The sequence below is a fragment of the Sinocyclocheilus grahami genome, unplaced genomic scaffold (assembly GCF_001515645.1).
Source record: "Sinocyclocheilus grahami isolate Dianchi unplaced genomic scaffold, SAMN03320097.WGS_v1.1 scaffold39.1, whole genome shotgun sequence".
In the NCBI taxonomy this organism is placed as follows: domain Eukaryota; kingdom Metazoa; phylum Chordata; class Actinopteri; order Cypriniformes; family Cyprinidae; genus Sinocyclocheilus; species Sinocyclocheilus grahami.
Window position 1 is genome coordinate 1,117,987 of NW_015505218.1, and position 23,169 is coordinate 1,141,155.

Below are 23,169 nucleotides of genomic sequence, written 5' to 3' on the forward strand. Positions count from 1 at the left end.
AGTACACAAGACAAAAAAATAGCTGAAATTATTAAAATAACCCCCTTCAAAGACAAAAAAATATAAACATATAAATGACCTATAAATATAAGTACTCAAATGGTTCCTGAAGTCCTCTAAATTTCAGCTAATTGCTAATAAAAAATAATAATAAGAAAAATAAGAAATGAGTAAATAAAATGTCAGCAACAATTAAAAATATATATATTTTTTTACATATTTTCTGAACACTCTTTATTTATGTTATTGGTTGCACAGATAGCCCCACCCCAAATGCATTTTTTGGGAAATCAACCTAAAAATATTTTAATAGATTTCTTTGCATATTAGGCTAAAATAATTTCAGCTAATTGCTAATAAAAAAAAAGTAAAAAAAAGTAAGTAAAATGTCAGCAACAATTAAAAATATATATTTTTTTTACATATTTTCTGAACACTCTTTATTTATGTTATTGGTTGCACAGATAGCCCCACCCCAAATGCATTTTTTGGGAAATCAACCTAAAAATATTTTAATAGATTTCTTTGCATATTAGGCTAAAATAAACAAACAAATAAACAACACACACTTAAACTATAAGGCAGGTTTTTGTGTAAAACTGCATAACAGTCATGGCAACAGTTAATGACATTAAATCATCCAGTGCCATTCACCTATACGTTTTGTTTTCATTTTTTCCTGCACACACACACACACACACACACACACACACACACCAACCCACCTGCTCACTGTGTTTCATGCTGACACTTGCTGGTTGAATGAAAAGCAGCTTTAGCCGAGACAAAGGGTGTGTATCCAGCACATGTTGGACTGCTCTCTTTTGTACAACCCAAACAGATCCATGTCACGAGATCCCTCCTGTTTACCTTTCCAGCAAAAGCAAAGCATGCGGGGTTGTCTGTGTGCGCTCTTATCACACTTTGAATATACAAAACATCCACATCTCATGTTTCATAGGCTGTTTTGTTTTGCCTGTTTTAACCAATACGAAGAGAACAATTGCGAAATGTGGCCTTAAAACTTTACACATTTTCCTTATCCTATTAGGATTTTCCCCATATGTCCACTATGTTGAGACTGTTTTGTTTAAAGTGAAAGTGAAGTGACATGTGGCCAAGTATGGTGACCCATACTTGGAATTAGTGCTCTGCATTTACCCATCCAAAGTGCACACACACAGCAGTGAACACACACAAACCGTGAACACACACCCGGAGCAGTGGGCAGCCATTTATGCTGCGGCGCCCGGGGAGCAGTTGGGGGTTCTAGCTTGTGTAATACACTGGAAAAAAATGATTCATTGAATTTACGAAAAATTTTTAAGGTAAGTGGTTGCAGTCAATATATTTTAGCTACATTTAAATAAACAAATTTAGTTGACTAACTTTTAACATTTTTTTTTATTTAAATGTAGCTAAAATAAATTGTTTGCAACCACTTACCTTAAAAAATGTAGTATAATTTTTTTCAGTGTGCAAGTTACTTAATATTAATTTTTGTCTACTGAATTATTGTATAAAAGTGGTATCATACTTGTTGTGTTTTTCCAGACAGCAATACCTTTGATTAGCAATTTAAATGTTGTTTTATAAAAGATATGTTTTTTTTTGTTGTTGTTTTTTTATAATACCTCATGCAGAAATGTCATGTCAACCACTTTTGCCATGTGCAGACAGTATATTTACAGTACATCTGTCCACAGAGAGTAAACAAAGAGGGCAAAAGTTTGACACAGAACCAACAAACCAGAGACAGAGTTTGCTACAGGGCTACTTGCACGTGCTTTGCTAATTGTATCCTTATGTATAATTCTGACTTGGTGTTTGACATTTTTAATCATATGCATATGCTAATAGCTCAGAATACTGCCATCTAAACAATCATAATCTCTACAAAGTGCTCTGTGCTGATTACACTGTTATTTGAATACCATGAATTATTAATGCTGCACCAGCCATTCAGTGTTTGGTGGATGTGGCTATTATGCAAATTTAGGTTCACGATATCTAACATGCAGAAAAAATGGCAGATTTGACTAATTTTGGCTTTTCTGTGCAGATGACATTGGAAAAAAAATGTGCTGTAGCTCTACAAAAACATATCTGTACATACAATTTACTGCATTTTCGAACTGAAATGAACACTAGTTATCGATTAATAAAGAATTATTTTCACAGTTTCTTGCACAATATTATGTTATGACCTCAAACACTTTAACATGCATAGGGCCTACATGTTCATGAAAACTACATTTTGATGTATCCAGCTCCTTATGTATGGCTTTTCTGATATAGTAAACTTGCTCTGTAGCTCACCTGATACAGAATTGCACGTGCAATGGTGAACTTTCTGGTGAAACACAAGTTGCGATAATGTGTTATCCATTTAGCACCTCTCACTGGACATTTAATTTCCAAACATTTTACTTTGAAAGTTTCATGAAGTGTGTAAGAAACAATGTAATATAATTTTGCATTTTGCGACTTCTAATGAGCCAAACATTTTAGTGTTTACCCCACTGTCTGTTAGGGCTGTCAAAATGGCTGAAAAACGAAATTCGAATTTTTTACTTAAATATGATCAATATTCGAATTTAAAAGGCATAATTTCAGTTAGGGGGAAAAACAGCTTTTGGCTTCTCTCTTGAGGCCACAAGAGGGCGCATCGGGCAAAATATATTATGCACGTTTCTTCAAAGCATAATAAAATAACACGACTATCTTAAAAAAAAAAAGTGCATAATGTTTAAAATTATGTTTATAAACCATATCTAATTAATAAAGTTGCATGTTCATGCATGTATGTAGGCATATAGTTTAATACAAAGGACCGAAAACAAAAGTAGTAAAAAAGTACTTTCTTCATTTAAAAACTTGAGATTCAGTGGGATGGGGAAAACCGCCATAAAGTCTCGAGACATGTTTTTTAAAAGTTGAACTTACATTAATTTTACATAGCTTTCTAAACATGCTGCTCTCTCATGCGAGTGCAGCGTTGATAGATGTCCCTCTAGAAAATGCGATGAATATGCGTTCTGGGTGAACAGCTTGATTTCGGTTTTGACGTAAACAACATCTTCCCCTAACTCTTTTTCTGCAATATTTTAAATGAGCAATGTAGCAGCGCCGCATCTAGTGGGTTCAACTGGATAGGCTAACAAAAACATTACATTGTCGTCGCATTTCATGCGCCACTGATAAAAATCTGCCTGACGCACACCTAAAATTTGGATTTTTATTTTAAATTCGACAAATATTCGAAATTCGAATTTTTTTTTTGACAGCCCTACTGTCTGTGCTTCTACATTTCCATTTCAATTATGTCAAATGTTTAAAGGTTTGACATCCTTGAGCTAAATTGTGTTGGTTTGAGTCAGCTAGTGGGACAGTGCCTTTAGTCATTAAGTTGCAGTGAATCATGTTGTAGTTGCTGACATTGCATGGTATTAAGTATCTGGTTATAACTCACGTCCTACCCTATTATTCATTTCCTTTTCCTGTGGCATACCACTATCCTCCGCTCTGAAGGACTTGTGTATCAGTGTTCGGAAATCCACTTTCATGGTCCATCGTTGCTCCATCAGAATCTGCTTCCTGTGTGCATGCTACGACAGCAGAGAAAACGCAAGCTTTATTTTACTGGCATTTAAACGTTCTGACTATTTCACTGGCATTTTTATGCCTTGAGAGCTGCAGACAGAGAAAATGTATTCCAGCGGCCATTGAGTTGCTAACACTGCTGTAACTGTACTTCAGCTGCAAGCGCCAACAGAGCAGCCACCGCACAAATCCCAGCTGGCTGCAGCTTTCATCTTATCTTTTCATCTTAAACTGTAGTGCTCTGTAACTGAACCAAAAACAACAAGAGTCAATTCCACAGAGGGCAATTAGAAGATGTAGAGTGAAACTGCAGGGCTTCATTCTGTGAGCGACTTCTCGTCTGTCTCCTTCATGTTGGTATACCGTGTAATCACCAAAGTTGTTGATCTTAAAAATGCATAATTGGCCTCGTTTCGAAAAGAAATGACATTTTGTGTGCTAAAACATCAAAAAAGGTAGAAGCTAAAACCGTATAATCTTTGTTAATGTGCACACCGCTTTACAGTGGAAGCCAGTTTCTGCCACAGAATAAAAATAAAAAGTCAATTGTGAATTTTTATCTCCCAATTCTGACTTCTTTCTTGCAATTCTGACTTTTTATCTCAGAATTGCGTGATATACACTCGCAATTGCAAGTTATAAACTCAGAGCTACATGATAGAAATGTGCAATTGTGAATCACAAAGTCTGAATTGTGTGATTTAAGCTCACAATTCTGAGAAATAGTCACAATTATGAGAAATTAAGTCAAAATTGCGAGATATAAACGAACAATTTTGACTTTTTTTCTCAGAATGATATAAACCCGCAATTTTGAGTTATAATTTTAGAACTGCGGGATAGAAATTCGCAATTGTAAGTTACAAAGTCTGAATTGCGAGATATAAACTCGCAATTCTGAAAAATGTATTCACAATTCTGACTTTATTTTTCAGAATTGCGACTGTGAGTTTATGTATTAACTCATAAGATATAAACTCACAATTGTAAGAAAATCTGTTTACGAGATACAAACGTGTAATTGCAAGAAAAAAAGTCAGAATTGCGAGATAAAAAGTGGCAGTTACCTACGATATTCTGTTGCGGAAACATACTCTACGTATACCAATGTAAAAATGTAAGTCATTTCTTGATGGTATTCACCTCAGAGTATCTGTCAAATGACATAGTTACCAAACAATTATTGGTGGAAAATAAAAAAAGGAAATGCATTGGTTCGTGCCGGTCTCTCTTCATCCTGTGTAGTCTGTGTTTGGTAGATTTTGCAGTAGAAATTGACTCTGCGCCCTGCCTTAACAGCGTGATCTATCGCAATGACACCATTACAAGTATGACTTAATGTTTATTTCTCCGTAGTTTATGTGAATTCCCATTCGCGTGTGCAACATGTTTGGTCTTTGATGACCCTGTTATGGTCCATATGTCAAAAAGTGTTCGTTTTGTTATGAATGAATGAACTTGAATGCATATCTGCATCTTCTTCTAATTACATCTTCATTGATTTTTACCTACTAGAGTTCCAAGTAAAATGTCTTACAGGACATTATAATGTGTGTGTCTAGCAGTGATGTGGTGGTGTTTTGCTGAGTAGACTTGGGCTTCTGACTAGCTCTCGCTGTGTGGCCCAGTACAGCTCCCTGCTGGTAAAGTGCTGTGTGTAATGGAAGCTCTGCAGTTTGGACCATCTGGAGAGATGCGTCTTCCAGGTCTTCACCGGCTTCCATCACAAAGGCTTTTATCATCTGTTCTTCTCTATATTAATAGATGTAAGAACATTTCTGAATTAATGTATTAGAAAATGTTGTCATCATTTACCCATTTGTTGTGCACTGCAAAATAATGAAAGTAAGAAAGGCCTCGGAAAGTATCATTGAGCAGCCTATGTGACTCATACACTTCGATTCATACAATAGCTTTGTGAGAGGAACAGACCAACATGTGCATTATTCACTGATAATTTGCACTGTAGCTCTCAAAATCAAATATGGTCCTCTTGCATGTGCCACATAACTTGTAAAAATAAAAATAAATAAATAAAATAATGTGCACTTGTAGTGTATTACAAAGCTTAAAAGTATATTTAAAAACACTACTTGCATATAATTGTTAAAATTAGCATTTTGTAATAATGGCAATTTTTAAAGTACATTTTACAGTAAATAATTGTTTTAATACTCTTGTCATGCTATAAAGCAGACTTATTTTGCATAGTTCTTCATTGTAGGGTGTTAGTTGTTACATTTAGTTAATATATTTTACATATACTACATGTACTACTAACTTAATCATTACAAATGTGCAATTACAGTACAGATTTATTTCAATACATGGTATATAATTAATAGATATGATGTTATGGTATATTTTAGTTTACCGTAAATGCTTGTCAGTATATTCGACAAGATACTTTTTTGTAATTTTGTAAAGAAATTGCACTTTTTAAATAAACCAATATTTCCAAAAACCAATAAACCAAATTTCTTTAAAATTCCATTACATTTTATTCTAATTCAATTTCCATTTTCCATTTGCAGTCAATTTCACAGCTTCGGCAAAGCATACTCTATGAATTTGAAGTTGCCCATAATTTTAGTTTTTAGCAAAATCTGCAGTAAAAACTTGAACAGCTCTCTTTAGACAGTGATTTTTAGGTTTATGATGCAGGTTTTGGCACATAGTTGTGAATGCGTAACAGCCATACATATGTTTAACAGAGTCAGTGGTTTGTACATAGTGACTGCTAAGTGTCTGCCCTGCCGTAATGGTCTTTAGAGACAAATTACACTCCTTCACTTGGCTGAAGCTGAGTTATGTGCTCCTGGACCTCAGCCATGACATCTTTCTGTTAGCATTCCAAAACACTTCCAGGTTACACTGCAGACTTTTGCACTGCACACATGTTGAGAAGCATGAGAAATATGTTGAGATGAAACTGTATTTCAATATGCTATAAGATTTCATGTGCTTAAAGCTACCCTTTCCATAAAGCAGCTAACCAAATGCTAACGACACTGACATTTTCTAGTGGGGGGCAAAAAAAAAGAAAGCAAACCGAGCTCCTGTCAAGTTGCTTACAAATGTAGTTATTGTCGTACGGTTGATGTTTTTAGAGTACTCCTCAATACTAGTCAGAAAGACGGCTGTAGGTCTTTTTATGATTCGTTCATTAGAAATGAAGCCACTTGTATCTCATTCTAATGATTTCAAACCACTGCCACAAAAAAGCACGTGTTCAGGAACATCTGAACACGTTGATGAGCATGATGATGAAGGATTTGGGAGGGCCGATCCTCCCTCATAAAAACAAATGCGAGCTCCCTGCAGACAGCAGCTGGTATCCGTTCCACACCAGCAGCGCTCCGTCTCATCCCAGGACAGGAAACTTTCCAAACAAGTGCAGATTACATACTTCAAGTGTTTCCATTTTCTCCCTTCAACATCTGATTGTCACTGTGGACGTGTAAACACTGCAAGTTAAGGAAGTAGCAACAGCATTCAATTGCATGTCATTGTTCCTTGTGTATATGAAATACTCCTATCATGAACTGGGTTCAAATAGAGTTTGGGTTAATGACACTAACTAACTAACTATTCATTCATTCATTGAGTCATTCGTTTTTCTATTTATTTGCGTATGGATTTTAAAACTGCAGTCCGTAAGTTTTGCCTCTTTGTTGCCATCTCTGTTTGAAAACTTGGAATTGCAGTTACTTGCGAAATTATCTTCCTTGTGTGGGTTGTACTCTGGCACGTACTCTGGCGGATGTATCTAATGTTTTGAGGACCCTTTTAGACCATGCGCTGGGCGCGCCGACCATTTTTCCCGTACTTAAACTAGCAAAAGTGGATTCGGACACACCCTAAGCACAATTGCACGGTGCGCTTTAGACCATGTGCTTAGATCGTTAAAATAGCGCCCAAGAACTCGCAATAGTGAATTTATGTGTCAAAATTCTGAGAAAAAAGTCAGAATTGTGATATAAAAAGTCACTTTTTTTTCAGTGTTGGAAACAGGCTTCCATAGCTTTACAGATGTATACTAATGTAAAAATAACCCAGACATTTCTTGGTGACATTCACATCATAGTTTTAGGTTATTAGGTTCTACGTCATAGAGAGGTCTATAAGAAGTCTCTGATAATATCAGAAAATTAAATTGACCTTTTATGACATGACAATGGTTATTTTCGCTTAGAAAAGCCTCTAAAACGTAAAGGAAATTTACTTTGCAGACAAGCAACATGTTAACTAAAGCTCAGACGTCACATGATGCAGCGTCAGCAGCATTCCACTGGAGCCTTAGGAAAGAAAAATGCTGTATCTTTCTATTTGATTTCCCGTTGGCTTGTATCTGTGAGTGTTTGTGCATGCATATACAACTGTATGTGTGCATTCCTTCCTTGGACGGCACCACTGTGTCGCCGGGCGGAAGGCAGGAAGCAGAGAACACTGGAGGAGAAACATTTTTGGGGAATTCTGTATTCTTAGAGCGCATGTTGACGAATGTGGATGCCAACAGAAGCTGCTTATTTTTAGCGCTGGTCACTAATTAAATATCAATTCTTGGATTTCCGAGTGCTAAAATAACTGCGTCCGTAGATAACAAATTGATAGGCTATTTGTTGGGAAGTAGGGTTGTCACTTTACCCAAATATTAGCAGTCGATCCCAATACTCAAGTTAAATTAAATGATTATTGATACCAAAGCAAAAACTAATATGCTATTGTGACGAGTGGAGTAATTGATAATGAGTGACGCCTGCACCACTCACCGGTCTCGAGTCCTGGCCTGGTCCTCTCTCCTCTTTCACTGTCGTCACTCCTCCTTTAATCCTTCCGGAGCTCCTCCGTGAGACTCGAGACCGGTTAGTGCTGCAGGCGTCGCTCATTATCAATTACTCCACCGGCCTCGCGCCGTTCCCACGGCTCTCGGCCCCGCCCCCACTCGTCACAGCTATTGAACATACCCATGAGATGTCTGTTGTATTTTTCTGTCATAAATTAACTGGTAATTGGTGTGAATTTTGTTAGTAGAGATTGTTGCATGTTTAACTATTTTACAGTTTTGTTCATGCATTGTAACCTGCTAGCTCGGTAAGCCAAAGCAAGCCATTGCCAAACAAAATCATATTTCTTTCCATGAAGAACTGGGTCAATATGTTTCACAATAAGTAAATGCATGTCCTGAGAAAAGAATAATGTATTTGTTACTGGCAAACTTGCCCTTGAGTTGATTATCAATTGTATCACTTGTGTCATTTGTATTGGATGGAGCTTACACCCAGTTTGCCCAAAATGTGCTTTTGATTTTGACACTTTGACAATCACATACAGAATGTTTGGTTCATATCGCTATGAGTGATACTTTTAAAAAGAACTGCTATGCCAAATTCCTTAACAGAGCTCTAGGAATTTTACATTATTATTATTATTATTAGTAGGAGTAGTAGTAGTATTTATGTAGTACAAGTAAGTAGTACATTTTCAAAACTTTTAGTACAAGTCAGATAACGTTTTTTTCAAGCATTCCAGCATATTTTCAATTGTTAGTACAATACACAAAATTATAAAGTATCCTTTCCACTACACATAATGCGTGTTTCATCTATATACATTTTTGGTCACACTTTAGTTTTGGGACCAGTTCTGACTATTAACTAACTATTAACTACAATGTTTGCCTCAATAAACTCCTAATTTGCTCCTTATTAATAGTTAGTAAGGTAAGTTTAGGTAAGGGGTAGGACTAAGGAATCTAAGTATGGTCAGAATAAGACATTAATATGTGCTTTATAAGTACTAATAACAGACAATATGCTAGTAATATGCATACTAATAAGCAACCAGTTAAAATTGAGAATTGGTCCCTAAACTAAAGTGGATTTTTTTTTTTTTAATCACAGTGATTTCATAATGTTATTACTTTCAAACTATTCAATTGCATCTCTTCCCATTCAGTTGATCTATCATTTAATTCAGCTGATCTTAATGAGTAAACAATCATATGATTTGTATAGATATAGAGTCTATAGAACTGGTTTGCAATTTCCAAATATAATGAATTCCTATTAAAGTACAGTATATGCAATTTACCTCAAACTAAAAAGTGCTACTGAGGTTGACATCCAGCTCGGCTCATTTTTGTGCAAGTTTCTCATTTGTTTGTTATTCTGAAAAACATTTTTTCCAAAGTTATGGCAATCTGAAACCAAGGGGTCTGCCTTCGATTTATAATCTGATCTGACCAGCCAAATTCTCATTCCACGACAAACAGTGTTTATTTTTAGGGACTTCTGGGCTCATTCTGTCTCTCCTTAGCTTTCTTTTTTGGACGATTTTCCCCCTCGCAGTCTCTTTTTCTCGTTTCCTCACTGAACTCTTACTCACTTTGTCAGTCGCATGTCTTGAAAGACCCAGACACCACAAAGTTTCCAAAGTGCAGTACATGTTCTCTCGCTTCCTGGCTTAAAACGTTGTGGTTTTGTCACCTTGTGCTATTCTCGTCAGAGAAACTTTAACACATCTCGTCACATCTTTTACAGATTTGTCCACTGCGAAGAGAAAGTTTGCAGAGTCGCTGAACGAGTTTAAATTCCAGTGCATTGGCGATGCAGAAACAGATGATGAGATATGCATTGGTAAGATCATAACATTGTTTCTTTTGAATGTTTGTTGTTCCTTAGTCAGTGTATTATGCAAGAAACAAAAAGTGTCCACAAGATTATACTACAGTTGTAAACCCCAAAGCGTTATTCAATGTATGCTGTCATACAAATGACATTCGTAGAAACCATTTGAACTCAACTTTAAAGCAGTTTCTTCATTGTTTCTCCGAAGGGCATCGATTGAGTACAAATTGATCCATGGCCATCTGATCCCACTCAAGGTCTTGCACAATGTATTCATTACAAGCTTTTAACTCAAAAAGACAGGTTTTACTGAGTGCCATCCACAACGACCGTTTCATTGAGCCCCTACTATGCCACAATTAAACCAAGGTTTCAGCTCAACTTATGTGTATTTGCCATAATTCCCCTTGATGGTGTGGCATCAAAGGCTTAAGTGTTGGAACCTGTGGGAATTTTTGTTGCTTTCTGTAAGTCCTGGCACCTTACATGGAAACTTGCTGAAATTCTGCTTGGCTAAATCCGAAGAAGGAGCATGTATTGACTTGCCTTTATTCTGATCTCATCTTCAGTTGCAGCCTTGCAGTCCTTTAGTCTTAGGCCCTGTCCACACGAACGCAGCTTTTTCTACGTGGTTAGGCCGTTCGTCCACACGCAAATGCAGCACCAGTTCACTAAAATAGAACATTTTTGAAAACGCCTGCCAGGGTGAAGATTTTCAAAAACTCCGGTTGCAGTGTTATCGTGTAGACAGCGAAACCGGAGATTTTGGCTTGTGACGTCGGCGCCTGCGCTGTTATTTCCACCTACAGGAGACTTTTTCAGGCTTCTGATTGGCCAACATAGCTTTCCGGTTGCGATTATATCGCCACCTGTTGGTTTGGCATGCTCTTGACAGTGCTTCATAGCATGCATTTGCGTTTCATGTGGACGGAGATTTAAAAAAAAATGGAAATTTATAAAAATACCTGTGTATGTGTGGACATGGCCTTACTTACTTTCTGAGGTTGAACATGAAAACTGTATTACATCTGGAAGTTTTCGTAGTAATGCATCCACTGTATGTCTGAAGTTGGGTATCTTGAGAGGTTTGATGAGTTTGCTGCTTTAGTTATGATAGAAATACTAGTGCTAAGCAGTGGAATCGCCATTACATTTGCACATGTTTAGAGTATTTGCCTTTTCAAAACTGTCAGTTGTATATAATGGCCTTAATATAATTGGACTTTGCATAGCAGCACCCTTATACAACGCTAAAGAAGTGCACTTAATTGTGCACATGTAGTCATCTTCAAACCTTAAATATACATTTAAAGTACTGCACTTGCAGATAATACAATATTAATGAAATAAGACTACTTCAAAATAGTACAGTGTCATGCCTTTCTTAACACAGACTTTTAAAAAGACACATTGTAATTGTCAAAATAAAAATTTAGCTTTAATGTACATTTTAAATAATTGTTTTAATAATCATGTCATGTTTTAAAGTACACTTGTTTTAATGTGTTGACTTACATAATATAGCACATGTAAATGACCTAATTATATTTTTAACTGTAGTGTGTTATCTGATATTACATTTAGAGTTGTAATATCAAATACAACTTTAATATACAAATGTGTAATTGCAATTTAGATACATGACATTAAAGTATAGTTTAGTTTACCATAAATGCTTGTCGGTACATTCAACATTACACTTTAATTATATTTCAAACAGAATTGTACAATTGCATATAAAGATATACTTTAGTCATACTTAAATGGGTCAAAAGGCAGTCTTAAGTTCAACTAATTGCATTTAATATATATTTAAACTATAATACATATTCATTAGATAACATGTAATTAAGTGTCTGAAAACATTACACTCAGTCCACATATTAGTATATTCTTTTAAAGTATATTATTTTTGTAGTAAGTGCTCTTTTTAAAAGTATGCTAAAGTAAAAAAAAAAAAGTATGTTGCACAAGACCCAACACTTTGACGTTTTTTTTCCCAACACATCACAGTTTTTTTTTTTTTACCTCGCCTAGATTTACATTTTTTTTTATTTGTAGGTGTTAAACACAGTCTTTGCAGTTGGTAGTTGAACTTGGTATTTGGCCGCTGTTTTTTTTTGTAAGAGTGCTAAACAAGCTAGCGCTGTGTTGTCACATTCTAATGGTTGTCACACAGACTTACGTATGTTAAACACAATTCTGATTGCACAATTTTGCTGAGTTGTGCTGTGGAAAGTGTTGCTCTTGGCTCGGTTTTGAATAACCATTTCTTACTTGAATTTTCAGGCTGTCCGTGGTGAATTATAAAATGACAAATGTCTGACTTCTCTGCTTGAAGATGTAAATTAAGCTAATGTGGTCAAGATGCTGTGTGTGATCACCAGTCTTATTTCTTTTCTTTCAAAGCCAAATCACTTCAGGAGTTTGCTGGAGTCTTACAGAACCTGGAAGATGAGAGGACACGAATGGTCAGCAGGTTTTTTCATCTTCACCATCATCAGTTTCATTATCACTATGTTTATAACTAATAGTTAAAAGGAATAGTTCACTAAAAATGAAAGTTGCTCTCATGTCTTTCATTTCCTGAGTTAGACAGTATGATGATATACAGTTCTGTCATGAGAGTTTAGCATAGTAATATACATGACAATGTTATTGTGTGTGGTCTTGGTGGAATAGATCTGCTACGCTGATGCTGATGCTGCGGCAGGGCAAGTACCGTGACTTGCTGCTGCTGCACATATTACATATATGAATAACCCTTAATATACAGTAACATGCATTAAATTACTTTGTAGCAGATCTATACAGGTGGAGCTGGGGAAGGTGGAGGGTTTCTAAAGCGCACTGCAACTGCTATAGCAAGCACTAGCCGAGTATTTGAATGTTGAGCTGCAAGCTCATTGGCTGCTGATACGAAAAGAACCAATCAGTTGCGGCTTGTGAATAATGATGTCATTATGTCAGATTAAGTTAGACCTATCAGACTGCGTCATCTAGAGTTTCATGACAGAACTTTGTATTTGTTGTCAAAAGTTTACATACACCTTGCAGAATCTGCAAAATGTTCATTATTTTACCAAAAATAAGAGGGATCATACAAAATGCATGTTATTTTTTATTTAGTATTATTCTGAATAAGATATTTTACATAGAAGATGTTTATATATAGTTCTGTCATGACAACTCTCGGAGGGATTGGCGTGGTAATGTACATGACAATGTTAATGTATTTGGTCTTGGCGGAATAGATCTGCTACGCTGCTGCGGCAGAGCAAGTACCGGGACTTGCTACTACCAATACATCCACAACATGCTGCTGTGAGCATGTAAGGATAAAAGCTTTGGATAAAAGCGTCTGCTAAATGACTAAATGTAAGAAATATTGCTGCTGCAAATATAACATACATGAAATAGCCCCCATATAGCATACATGAATCACCTCGTAGCAGATCTATACAGGTGGAGCTGGGGAAGGTGGAGGGTTTCTGAAGCAAACTGTAACTGCTACGGCAAGCACCATTTGAATGTTGAGCAGCGAGCTCATTGGCTACCGATACAGGAGAGAACCAATCAGCTGTGCCATGTGATAATGATGTCATTAGTTCAGATTGAGTTAGAGAGTTTCATGCCAAAACTCTGTATTTCACAAGAAAATAAATAAAAATAAGAGGACTAAATAAACTAAATAACACTAAGAGATCTAAGAGAATCTGCTATAGCATTAATACCCTGGTGTTATTGACAAAATCTGACACGAAACAGAAAACTAAGATAATATAACTTCACTTACCTGGCCTATCACTTGAAGCAAACATCCATCTTTTCTTAAAAGTCTGTGTTAAAAGAGAGCTGCCTGTTGCGCCATTTAATTAAGCCGACTGCTGTATCCAGTTAGGATAATTTGTATATATACAAATGACAGCTTGGTAAAACTGTTGGCAATCAAATATTCAATGTCGCTACTCATCATTAGTACTTGGTACATTATCAGCACAGCGGCAGACGTTCAAACTAATATCACGTAATTTACGTCTCTATGATGATTGGTTGATATCAGAAGGAGGCTAGCCTCCCCTGCGAGGGTTCTTTTCTCAACACTCCTCAGCGCTGAAAGTGAACACTCGATGGTGATTGGCAAATTTTTTTTACCAACGGAGGCACGAGAGCTCAGCTCTCCCCCGGCCTCCCCTACCCTTCTCTATTACTTAGCGGTTGCAATTACATCAGCAGATTCGGCACGTTTGCCAAATTATGGGGAAGCTGTGCCTCCCCTGATGAGCCGCCACCTTCTATAATATGTTCAACTGCTATAAACATGGCCAATCCAGTCATGCTTATATTTCATTACTGTTTCCAGTCTTTTGTTTGTAACTCAAGTGTTAAAAATGTGAAGCAGCTTTTATGAATAATCGTACCTTTTGACTTGGTTTGGATTGCATCCATCCATCCGTCTAAAAAAAGGTTAACTTTCTCAATTTCTACAATTACCAGAGCAATCTGTGTGGCCATATGTGTGATGCACAGACAAAACTAAATAAATAAACACATACATAAATGAATAATCATACTGTCATGTCTACAGTATAAAGTCTTAGTGCTTTAACATGAAAGCAGTACTAGGGCTGGGGGATGATTTGATATATATATTTAGATATTTAACATTAACTTCAATGGATATAAATATTAATCCGTTTAGTTTTTAGTGAGAGTAAGCAGTTCTCAAAACGTACGTGGCAAAGATTGGTGACAAGCAATGATGATAAATGGGGGGAAACGATGATGATAGATGGTAAAAAGAACTCTATGACCTGTGTCTCCTCAGATTGAAAATGCCAATGATGTATTGATCTCGCCACTGGAGCGTTTCAGGAAGGAGCAGATTGGAGCTGCAAAGGTGAGAGCAGAATGCTTCATAATCGCTGTATGCTGTAATGGTATTCATAGCAGAGAGAGGCTTATTGTTTTCAGTTATCAAGAAGTACCTTGTTCGAAGGCGTATTTGTCACTTACGATTAATGTTACATAGTCAAAACCTGCAGATTAATTGTGGGCCAAGCCATCACAGAGCAAAGTGCTTCTAAGAAACTGCTGTAACTTGTTTAAACAGCACTGCCATCTGTTGGTTATGATGTGTAAACACTTATTGTAATGCTGTTCATGATGAATACAAACAGATGCAATAAATCTGTTTAAATTGTAAAACACGTAGCAAATCATTTTTTTTATTTATTTTTTTAACAATGGTTCATATTTATTGCCAACATTGCAGCTCATGCATGCAGCTTGATTCCCTAATAATGACTAATTCGTCTCTCACACACCCAGTGGCTTTTGTCCATTATTGTGGATGTGCATCTGGTTATTAGACACTTACAGATGTCTGGAGTTCAGAGGCTAAGGCCCTTAAGAAAATTAAAGCAGAAAAGCAAAGAATGAGCCATTGTAAAGTACACATCGCTTAAAAGTACTTATTACACAAATAGTGTACTTTAAAAGAATGTGCGTAAGTGTGGATCTGAATGTAATGTTTCCGGACATTTAATTGCATGTTATTTGCAATTAAAATGCAATTTGTTGAACTTAAGATTTTAGCACACCTGTATAAGTAATTTCGTAATTACTTACAGTATATTGTTTTTGAAAAATGGTTAAAATATTACTGTCGAATGTACTTGCAAGCATATATGGTGATGGTATGAGAGCTTCAGCATCCACCCTCAAACACACTACTTGATAAAGTTTAATTTTATGTGTGTGAAACTACCCACTGTAACTGCTTAAAAAATGGTAAGTACTGAATTTCCAGTTTAAAATGAATATGGATGTATACATACATACATGCAAATCTCTACATATAACATTTTAGCTTGTGCACACCTGTATAAGTAATTTCGTAATTACTTACAGTATATTGTTTTTGAAAAATGGTTAAAATATTACCGTCGAATGTACTTGCAAGCATATATGGGGATGGTATGAGAGCTTCAGCATCCACCCTCAAACACACTACTTGATAAAGTTTAATTTTATGTGTGTGAAACTACCCACTGTAACTGCTTTAAAAATGGTAAGTACTGAATTTCCAGTTTAAAATGAATATGGATGTATACATACATACATGCAAATCTCTACATATAACATTTTAGCCATGTTTACCTGTCATCATGCAAAATGACTTCCCAGGGTATTTGGATTCCGTTTTCTTTGCTTGTCTTTTGGATCCAAATAAAATAATAAAATGTGTGTGTGTACCCACAGTCCTAAATGGCAAGCCAACATTCAGAGAAGTCTCTGTTCACATGGACACAAAAATTGCATCACAAATCAGCTTGGTATCCCCACTACCATGAAGCATTGAGATTGACGTCATTAAACATCATTATTCTCCCTGCATTCTCAAACGGCTTGTATATTTGTATATATCTAAATATTTAGCAGTACACCTAAAATGTAATGTATTTTATACTTATTACTGACTCTAAGTCAGTTATCTTATTTTCCTAGGCTATTGTTATTTTTATATGATTTCATTGCTTTACTATCCACAGTGCTTCATGTCTATGAAAATAAAGCATGTTCAGTTTTCACCGAACAGATAAATGTTACTGTGCCAACTGTGTATCATAGCAGTTCATAAATGAAAAGTCCTGTCTGCGGCGCTGAAAGGTTAATGCTCTATTGCCTTTAAAAGTAACATGCTCCCTTCACTAAATCCTACCCTGAACCAAACCGTTGGTGTTAAAAAAAGAACGTTTTCTTTTTCTCATTTTACCATGTTTTTACACTGTTTTGAGCTTTTTTATCGAACCATGTTTCATGAGACTTATAGCTGAGTGCTACGCATTGCAAGTGCACTGGTGCACCAGGTGAGCTACCGAGCAAGTTTACTACAGCAGAAAATCCATACACCGAGAGCTGAATATGTGATGTCCATTAAAAAATTTATTGGTTTACAAATCATGCACTATGCTGAAGGTATTTTAAGGTGATAGAAAAAAGGGTTGTGCAAAGAAATTGCAAATGAAAATGAGTCTTCATCACCTGATTTTTTTTGGCCCTATAATCATAATTTGTGTGAAAAGGAATATAAGTGTTTGGTGTTTTACTGCCAACAGTGTTCATGTTTTTTTTTTCGTCGTCTTTTTCTTTTTTAAGTACACGTAAAGGCATGTTTTTGCAATGAGCCTGGGTTGGTATTTCATGGCTTTGAGCTCTTTACTGAAGATTTTTTGAAATCTCTATTAAGAAATGAATATATCCCTTTTATCCCAAATGTGGTGAAAAAATGGGCAGCAACTGTTATGCTCTTGCACAGTATTGCATTTCACTTCACTCTGTTCTTTTCCTTTCCATAAATGCTTCAAAGTTTTACATAACCAAAGCCTTCAAAGATTTTACCATATCTCTCCTTCTCTATCACACACAAAACTTGAATTGCTTAAAATAGTGTTTCCCAACCCCGTTTCTGGAGGCACATGAACACTGAAATCTGTGATCCATTTACTGTTTATCTGTCTTTTTCTTACATGGCTCCCTGTTTTTTTTACCAAATCAGGTTCCTTCGTGTCCACATGGGTGAAGTACTACTGCATCTATCACCGAGAGCCCAAACGCATGACCATGATGCTGTTTGATCAGAAGTCTGTGGCCAAAAATGTAAGTAGTTCTTTTTTCTCTTTCTCTGTCACATACAGTCCCTCTCGCACCCTTTCACTCAGCAGTATGTGTAACCTTTGGATTGGAGAGTGGATACTGGCACAAGCCACGTGTTTGTTCCTCAATGCTGGCATTGACAAGACTCTGATCTTGGCACGAGAAGCTGCGTATCGCATCGTTGAGCTGGCACCAGTGTCGGCACCTGGCTCTGTGCCCGTCCCGCTCTGCACAGCCACACACGCAGGGTCAATAGCACGACTCTCGCACCAGGGACTGCATGCTGCCTGATTACATTCCGACCAGACACTACTACCCCGTGCTAGACACTCAAACCTGCTAATCGCAAGAGAGAAGCAAACAGAAAATGTGTTTTATTGTCATTAAAAAAAATAAAAATCGAATACAGTGAAGTGAAGTGGCGTGTGGCCATGTATGGTGACCCATACTCTGAATTAGTGCTCTGCATTTATCCCACCCAAAGTGCACACACACAGTAGTGAACACACACCCGGAGCAGTGGGCAGCCATTTTTCAGACATGAAAATAGCTTTCGAGTTGGAATTTGAATAGTTTCACAGCAAAATGCAAAAGTGTGATGCTTCATTCACCGACGCGCTTCACTTTTTATTTTTATTTAATACTCACATATAAAATATAATAGTGTTATCACACTTTATTTATTTTATTTAAAAAAATAACTAAAGTTCAATAAAACTATTATTAGTATTATTAATTATAATTTTTTTTATAGTTAACTTTAATTGGTCTCACTATGTGCAGTGTGAGCACCAAACCAAATCTCCAGGTGCTCTCATGAGAACCTGACTGAAAAACATATGTGCACCCCTGTATATATTTACACGTTATATTTAGTGCTTAAAAATAAATTTCATTCATCAAATTCGTCAAATTTTACATTTGAAATAGAATCCTGTTTTTTGTCCCAGTTTAATAAACATTAACAATAAACATCCTATACATCATATAAGTTTTCACATTTACTATTCTGTTTTGGTTTTCAACCCAATGTTTATGTATTGCATCTGTGACATGTCAGTTACAACAGTCATTTCAGCTCATCCTTCAGATAGTAAAAATGAACATGTTTACAGTAAATACAGAGTTCTGGCATGAAACTCTAGATGGCGCAGTCCAATAGGTCTAACTCAGTCTGACCTGGCGACATCATTGTCACATGGCAGCTGATTGGTTCTCTCCTGTATCGGTAGCCAATGAGCTCGCTGCTCAATATTCAATATTGCTGTAGCAGTTTGCAGCACACTTCAGAAACCCTCCACCTTCCCCAGCTCCACCTGTATAGATCTGCTACGAGGTGATTCATGTATGCTATATAGGGGTTATTCATATCTGTTATAAGTGCAGCAGCAGTATTTCTTACATGCTCACAGCAGCATGTTGTGGATGTATTGGCAGTATCAAATCTCGGTACTTGCTCTGCCGTAGCAGCAGCGTAACAGATCTATTCCGCCAAGACCAAATACATTAACATTGTCGTGTACATTACCACGCCAATCCCTCCGAGAGTTGTTATGACAGTAATAGACTTATAATGGAGGCTTAGCAGGCAAATTGGCTAGAGGGATTACAAGCAGGAATCACAAATTCATATTTTTAAGCACACTGTGTGGAAACCAAATTGACTGCCTGTCCACCAATCTTCAACATATTTGGCATGATATTATCATAAGTGAGCGATATAAACTGATTAAACATTAAAACCACTGACAGGTGAAGTGAATAACATTGGGTTACACTTTAGCTTGGAGACCAGTTCTCAGTATGAACTAACTATTATCTATGACATTTACCTCAATAAACTGCTAATTGCAGCTTACTAATAGTTAATAGTGATGCAAGGTACTTAGAGGGATAGTTCACCCAAAAATGAAAATGCTGTCATTAATTACTCACCCTCATGTCGTTCCAAACCCGTAAGATCTTCGTTCATCTTTTAATCATCAAATTAAGATTTTTTTCAGCTGTTGGTCTTATCAATTACAACAGTAATAGGCTAGCACAGCTCTTCTCAACAAGCCACACAATTTCATAAGTCATGTTTGTAGCACAAACGATGTGGGATGTGTTATGCACCAAATTGAAATACTTCAGGTTAAGGGTTTGAATGCGAAGGGTTCAAATACTAACGCTTTTATCGCTGAAAATATTACCTTGTCCCAAACGGTGAATTTATTGTATATATATATATATATATGCAGACTTACAGACTTATTGTAGACTAAATGTGCTCACAGGGACCCTTGTTTCACCTCTCCAGACATTGCATTCTGTAAGCATACTCAGTTTGTTTAGTATCTAGTCCTTGCGCTAGCATTACGCTATCGCCTTTTCTGCAATGTGAAAAGAGAAGAAAAACTAGAGAGAAGTCACTTAGCAGAGTGGCGTGATAGAAACAATTAGACTGTCAGTGAGGAGGTCACTGAAGGAGAGAACGACGGCGCTCTGGTAAATGAACTCCAGAGGTATGTGTGTAATGTGTTGCTAGTCGGTAAAAGAGCTGTGAAGTGTTGGAATAAAAATAGCTGGCCGCATTTGAACACCCATTCCTTGGCCACGCTTTGCAACAAGATAGGGAGTAACCTGACACTTTATCATTCATTTATATAATCATTTATGTGATGACCGTGTAGTTGGTAAATATAGAACATCTGGTCACATTTTCCTGTCGGCCGTCCAGGCTCACATAAAAGCCGAATAAGTGAAATGCTGAAAATGTGGTGCCAAAATTTGGGCCTATAGTAAACCATGTTTTTCTTTTCAGGGAGATGAGGAAAGCTTTACGCTGAAATCTTGCACCAGAAGGAAAACAGACTCCATCGAGAAGAGGTTCTGTTTTGACATTGAAGCCGTGGACCGGTGAGTTGACTATAAGCATGCCTGCCACCAGATGGTGCTTTGGTCCACGTAACATCCAGTGGGAGACACTTCCTGGCTGCTGCTCAGGAAAGGGGGTGGAGATTTGGACTAGGTCTGCCAGGCATGAAGAGAGTGCACTGTAGATAGCTTCGACCTGTCAAAACTGTTGCAGTAACTAGGAAGAGAGAAATAAAGTGGCCATCTTATGGTTGTAGGCAGGGGAAGGGAACCGATTTCTTTACACTTAACATTTAGGCCAAAAGATGCTCTAAGCCCTGATGACACTACATTGTAATAAATAAAAAATATCCTGCATCCCAGCAAAATTGTGTCACATAATAAGATTTATTTCTAGAGTCAAGTCAAGTCAAGTCACCTTTATTTATATAGCGCTTTTAACAATACAGATTGTGTCAAAGCAACTGAACAGCATTGATTAGGAAAATAGTGTGTCAATAATGCAAAATGACAATAGTAAACACTCATTTTTCAGTTAAAGGCAGTTCATCATTGAATTCAGTGATGTCAACATCCAGCTCAGTTCAGTTTAAATAGTATCTTTGCAATCATTTGCAATCAAGTCAACGATATCGCTGGAAATGAAGTGTCCCCAACTAAGCAAGCCAGAGGCGACAGCGGCAAGGAACCAAAACTCCATCGGTGACAGAATGGAGAATAAACCTTGGGAGAAACCAGGCTCAGTCGGAGGGCCAGCTCTCCTCTGACCAGACGAAACCAGCAGTTCAATTTCAGGCTGCAGCAATGTCACATTGTGCAGAGGACTCAACTGGTTCCTGTGGTCTTGTCCCGGTGGTCGTCTGAGACGAGGTCTTTACAGGGGATCTGTATCTGGGGCTCATCTAGTTGTCCTGGTCTCCGCTGTCTTTCAGGGCTGTAGAGAGAACATTATGTATTTTTTTTCCCCGTTCCCCACTAAGATTCGAATCTTAAGCATAAACTGTTTGAATTTGCAAGAATAATCATTTTAATCCAGGATATACATTATCATCAAAAGTTTACCAAGGCTGCTTTATTTAAAAGTGAAATCGAAGACAATTGCAATATTACAAAAGGTTTCTATTTTAAATAAATGCTGTTCTTTTGAACTTTATTTTTGTCAAAGAATTCTGAAAAAAAAGTATCACGGTTTTCACAAAAATCTAAGAAATTATTTTGAAAAACAAAAACTTTTTTAAAGATTTATAATAAGAGCCAATATTAATAACTAAGCCAACGTAATGTTTGATAATAATTAAGCACCATATTAGAAAGACTTCTGAAGAATGACACTAAAGACTTCAGCTTTGCCATCACGGAAATAAATGACATTTTGAAACGTATTAAAATAGAACTTTTATTTTAAATTAAACCGATTTGCCATCATGGATATAAATTACATTTTAATACATATTAAAACAGAACTTTAAAAAAGTTTTAATTTATGCAGTTTTAGTTCTTTAAAAAATGTATATCTATCTATCCATCCATCCATCCATCCATCCATCTATCTATCTATCTATCTCTGTCTCGCTCTCTCTCTCTCTCTCTCTCTCTCTATATATATATATATATATATATATGTATATAAATTGTACTGGAAAAAAATTTAATTTAAAAAAGGGAGAAGTTTTAATTTTATTGGGGAAAAAACATGAAATCCTATTTTTATACACGATACAAAGCAAATTTGCTTGTGGTTTGAAATCCTTTTAAAAATTCTTCTTAAAAATGTAGCCAGATTTTTAGAAAATATTTCTCAGTATGAATGGTCAGATTCAGGTGATTTAAGTGTATATGTCGCAACATTATATACAGTATAATGTTCAGCACGCTGTACATTATATATAGTGTTTTTACTTGAAAATATTTATACAGATATTTTTTTAAAAAGAACAATGACAAAAATAGTCATTAAGAATGGGTCATGCTATGTAGTGTCTATAGATGTGTCCGAATGAACTCATTTTGCTTGGTATTGATGTGTCATAGTAACCTTGGAAAAATTCCTTCTCTTTCCACACCAACAGCTACTCTCAAAAAAGACTCTTTTATAGTTGTGTGAACACTTAAATCATTACTATGGTAACCAATGTAGATATATACCAGATATCGATGACGTTATTTGAACAAATGGGTCATATTTCATGATTTGCAAAATTACAGTACAGACAGTCCGTCTTTTAACAGTCCAGTGCTTTAATACAGCTCTTATTTTACCAAGCAAAACCCTCTCTCTGCTTTAGCATAGAAGAGCCAGCGAGAGCCAGTTTGCGGTGCCGTGTGTTGGAAAACCTCTTAATATTTCAGTATGGCAGCTCTATCAGTAAATCAGAAGCACACACTCACACACCATTATCTCGCGTGACAACTGAAGGTTAGG

The 23,169-nt window shown here is 36.4% G+C and overlaps 1 protein-coding gene across 1 annotated transcript in view; it reads left to right on the forward strand.

Annotated features, from left to right (window-relative positions):
* The window catches only part of LOC107581976 (rho GTPase-activating protein 26-like), an 83,525-nt gene that overhangs the window by 26,193 nt on the left and 34,163 nt on the right, over positions 1-23,169 (forward strand). The window contains exons 2-7 of the mRNA XM_016267672.1: positions 10,146-10,241; positions 12,642-12,703; positions 15,061-15,132; positions 17,089-17,104; positions 17,794-17,894; positions 20,695-20,789. Coding sequence (XP_016123158.1) covers positions 10,146-10,241; positions 12,642-12,703; positions 15,061-15,132; positions 17,089-17,104; positions 17,794-17,894; positions 20,695-20,789 — 442 coding nt within the window. The remainder of the gene's footprint in view (positions 1-10,145; positions 10,242-12,641; positions 12,704-15,060; positions 15,133-17,088; positions 17,105-17,793; positions 17,895-20,694; positions 20,790-23,169) is intronic.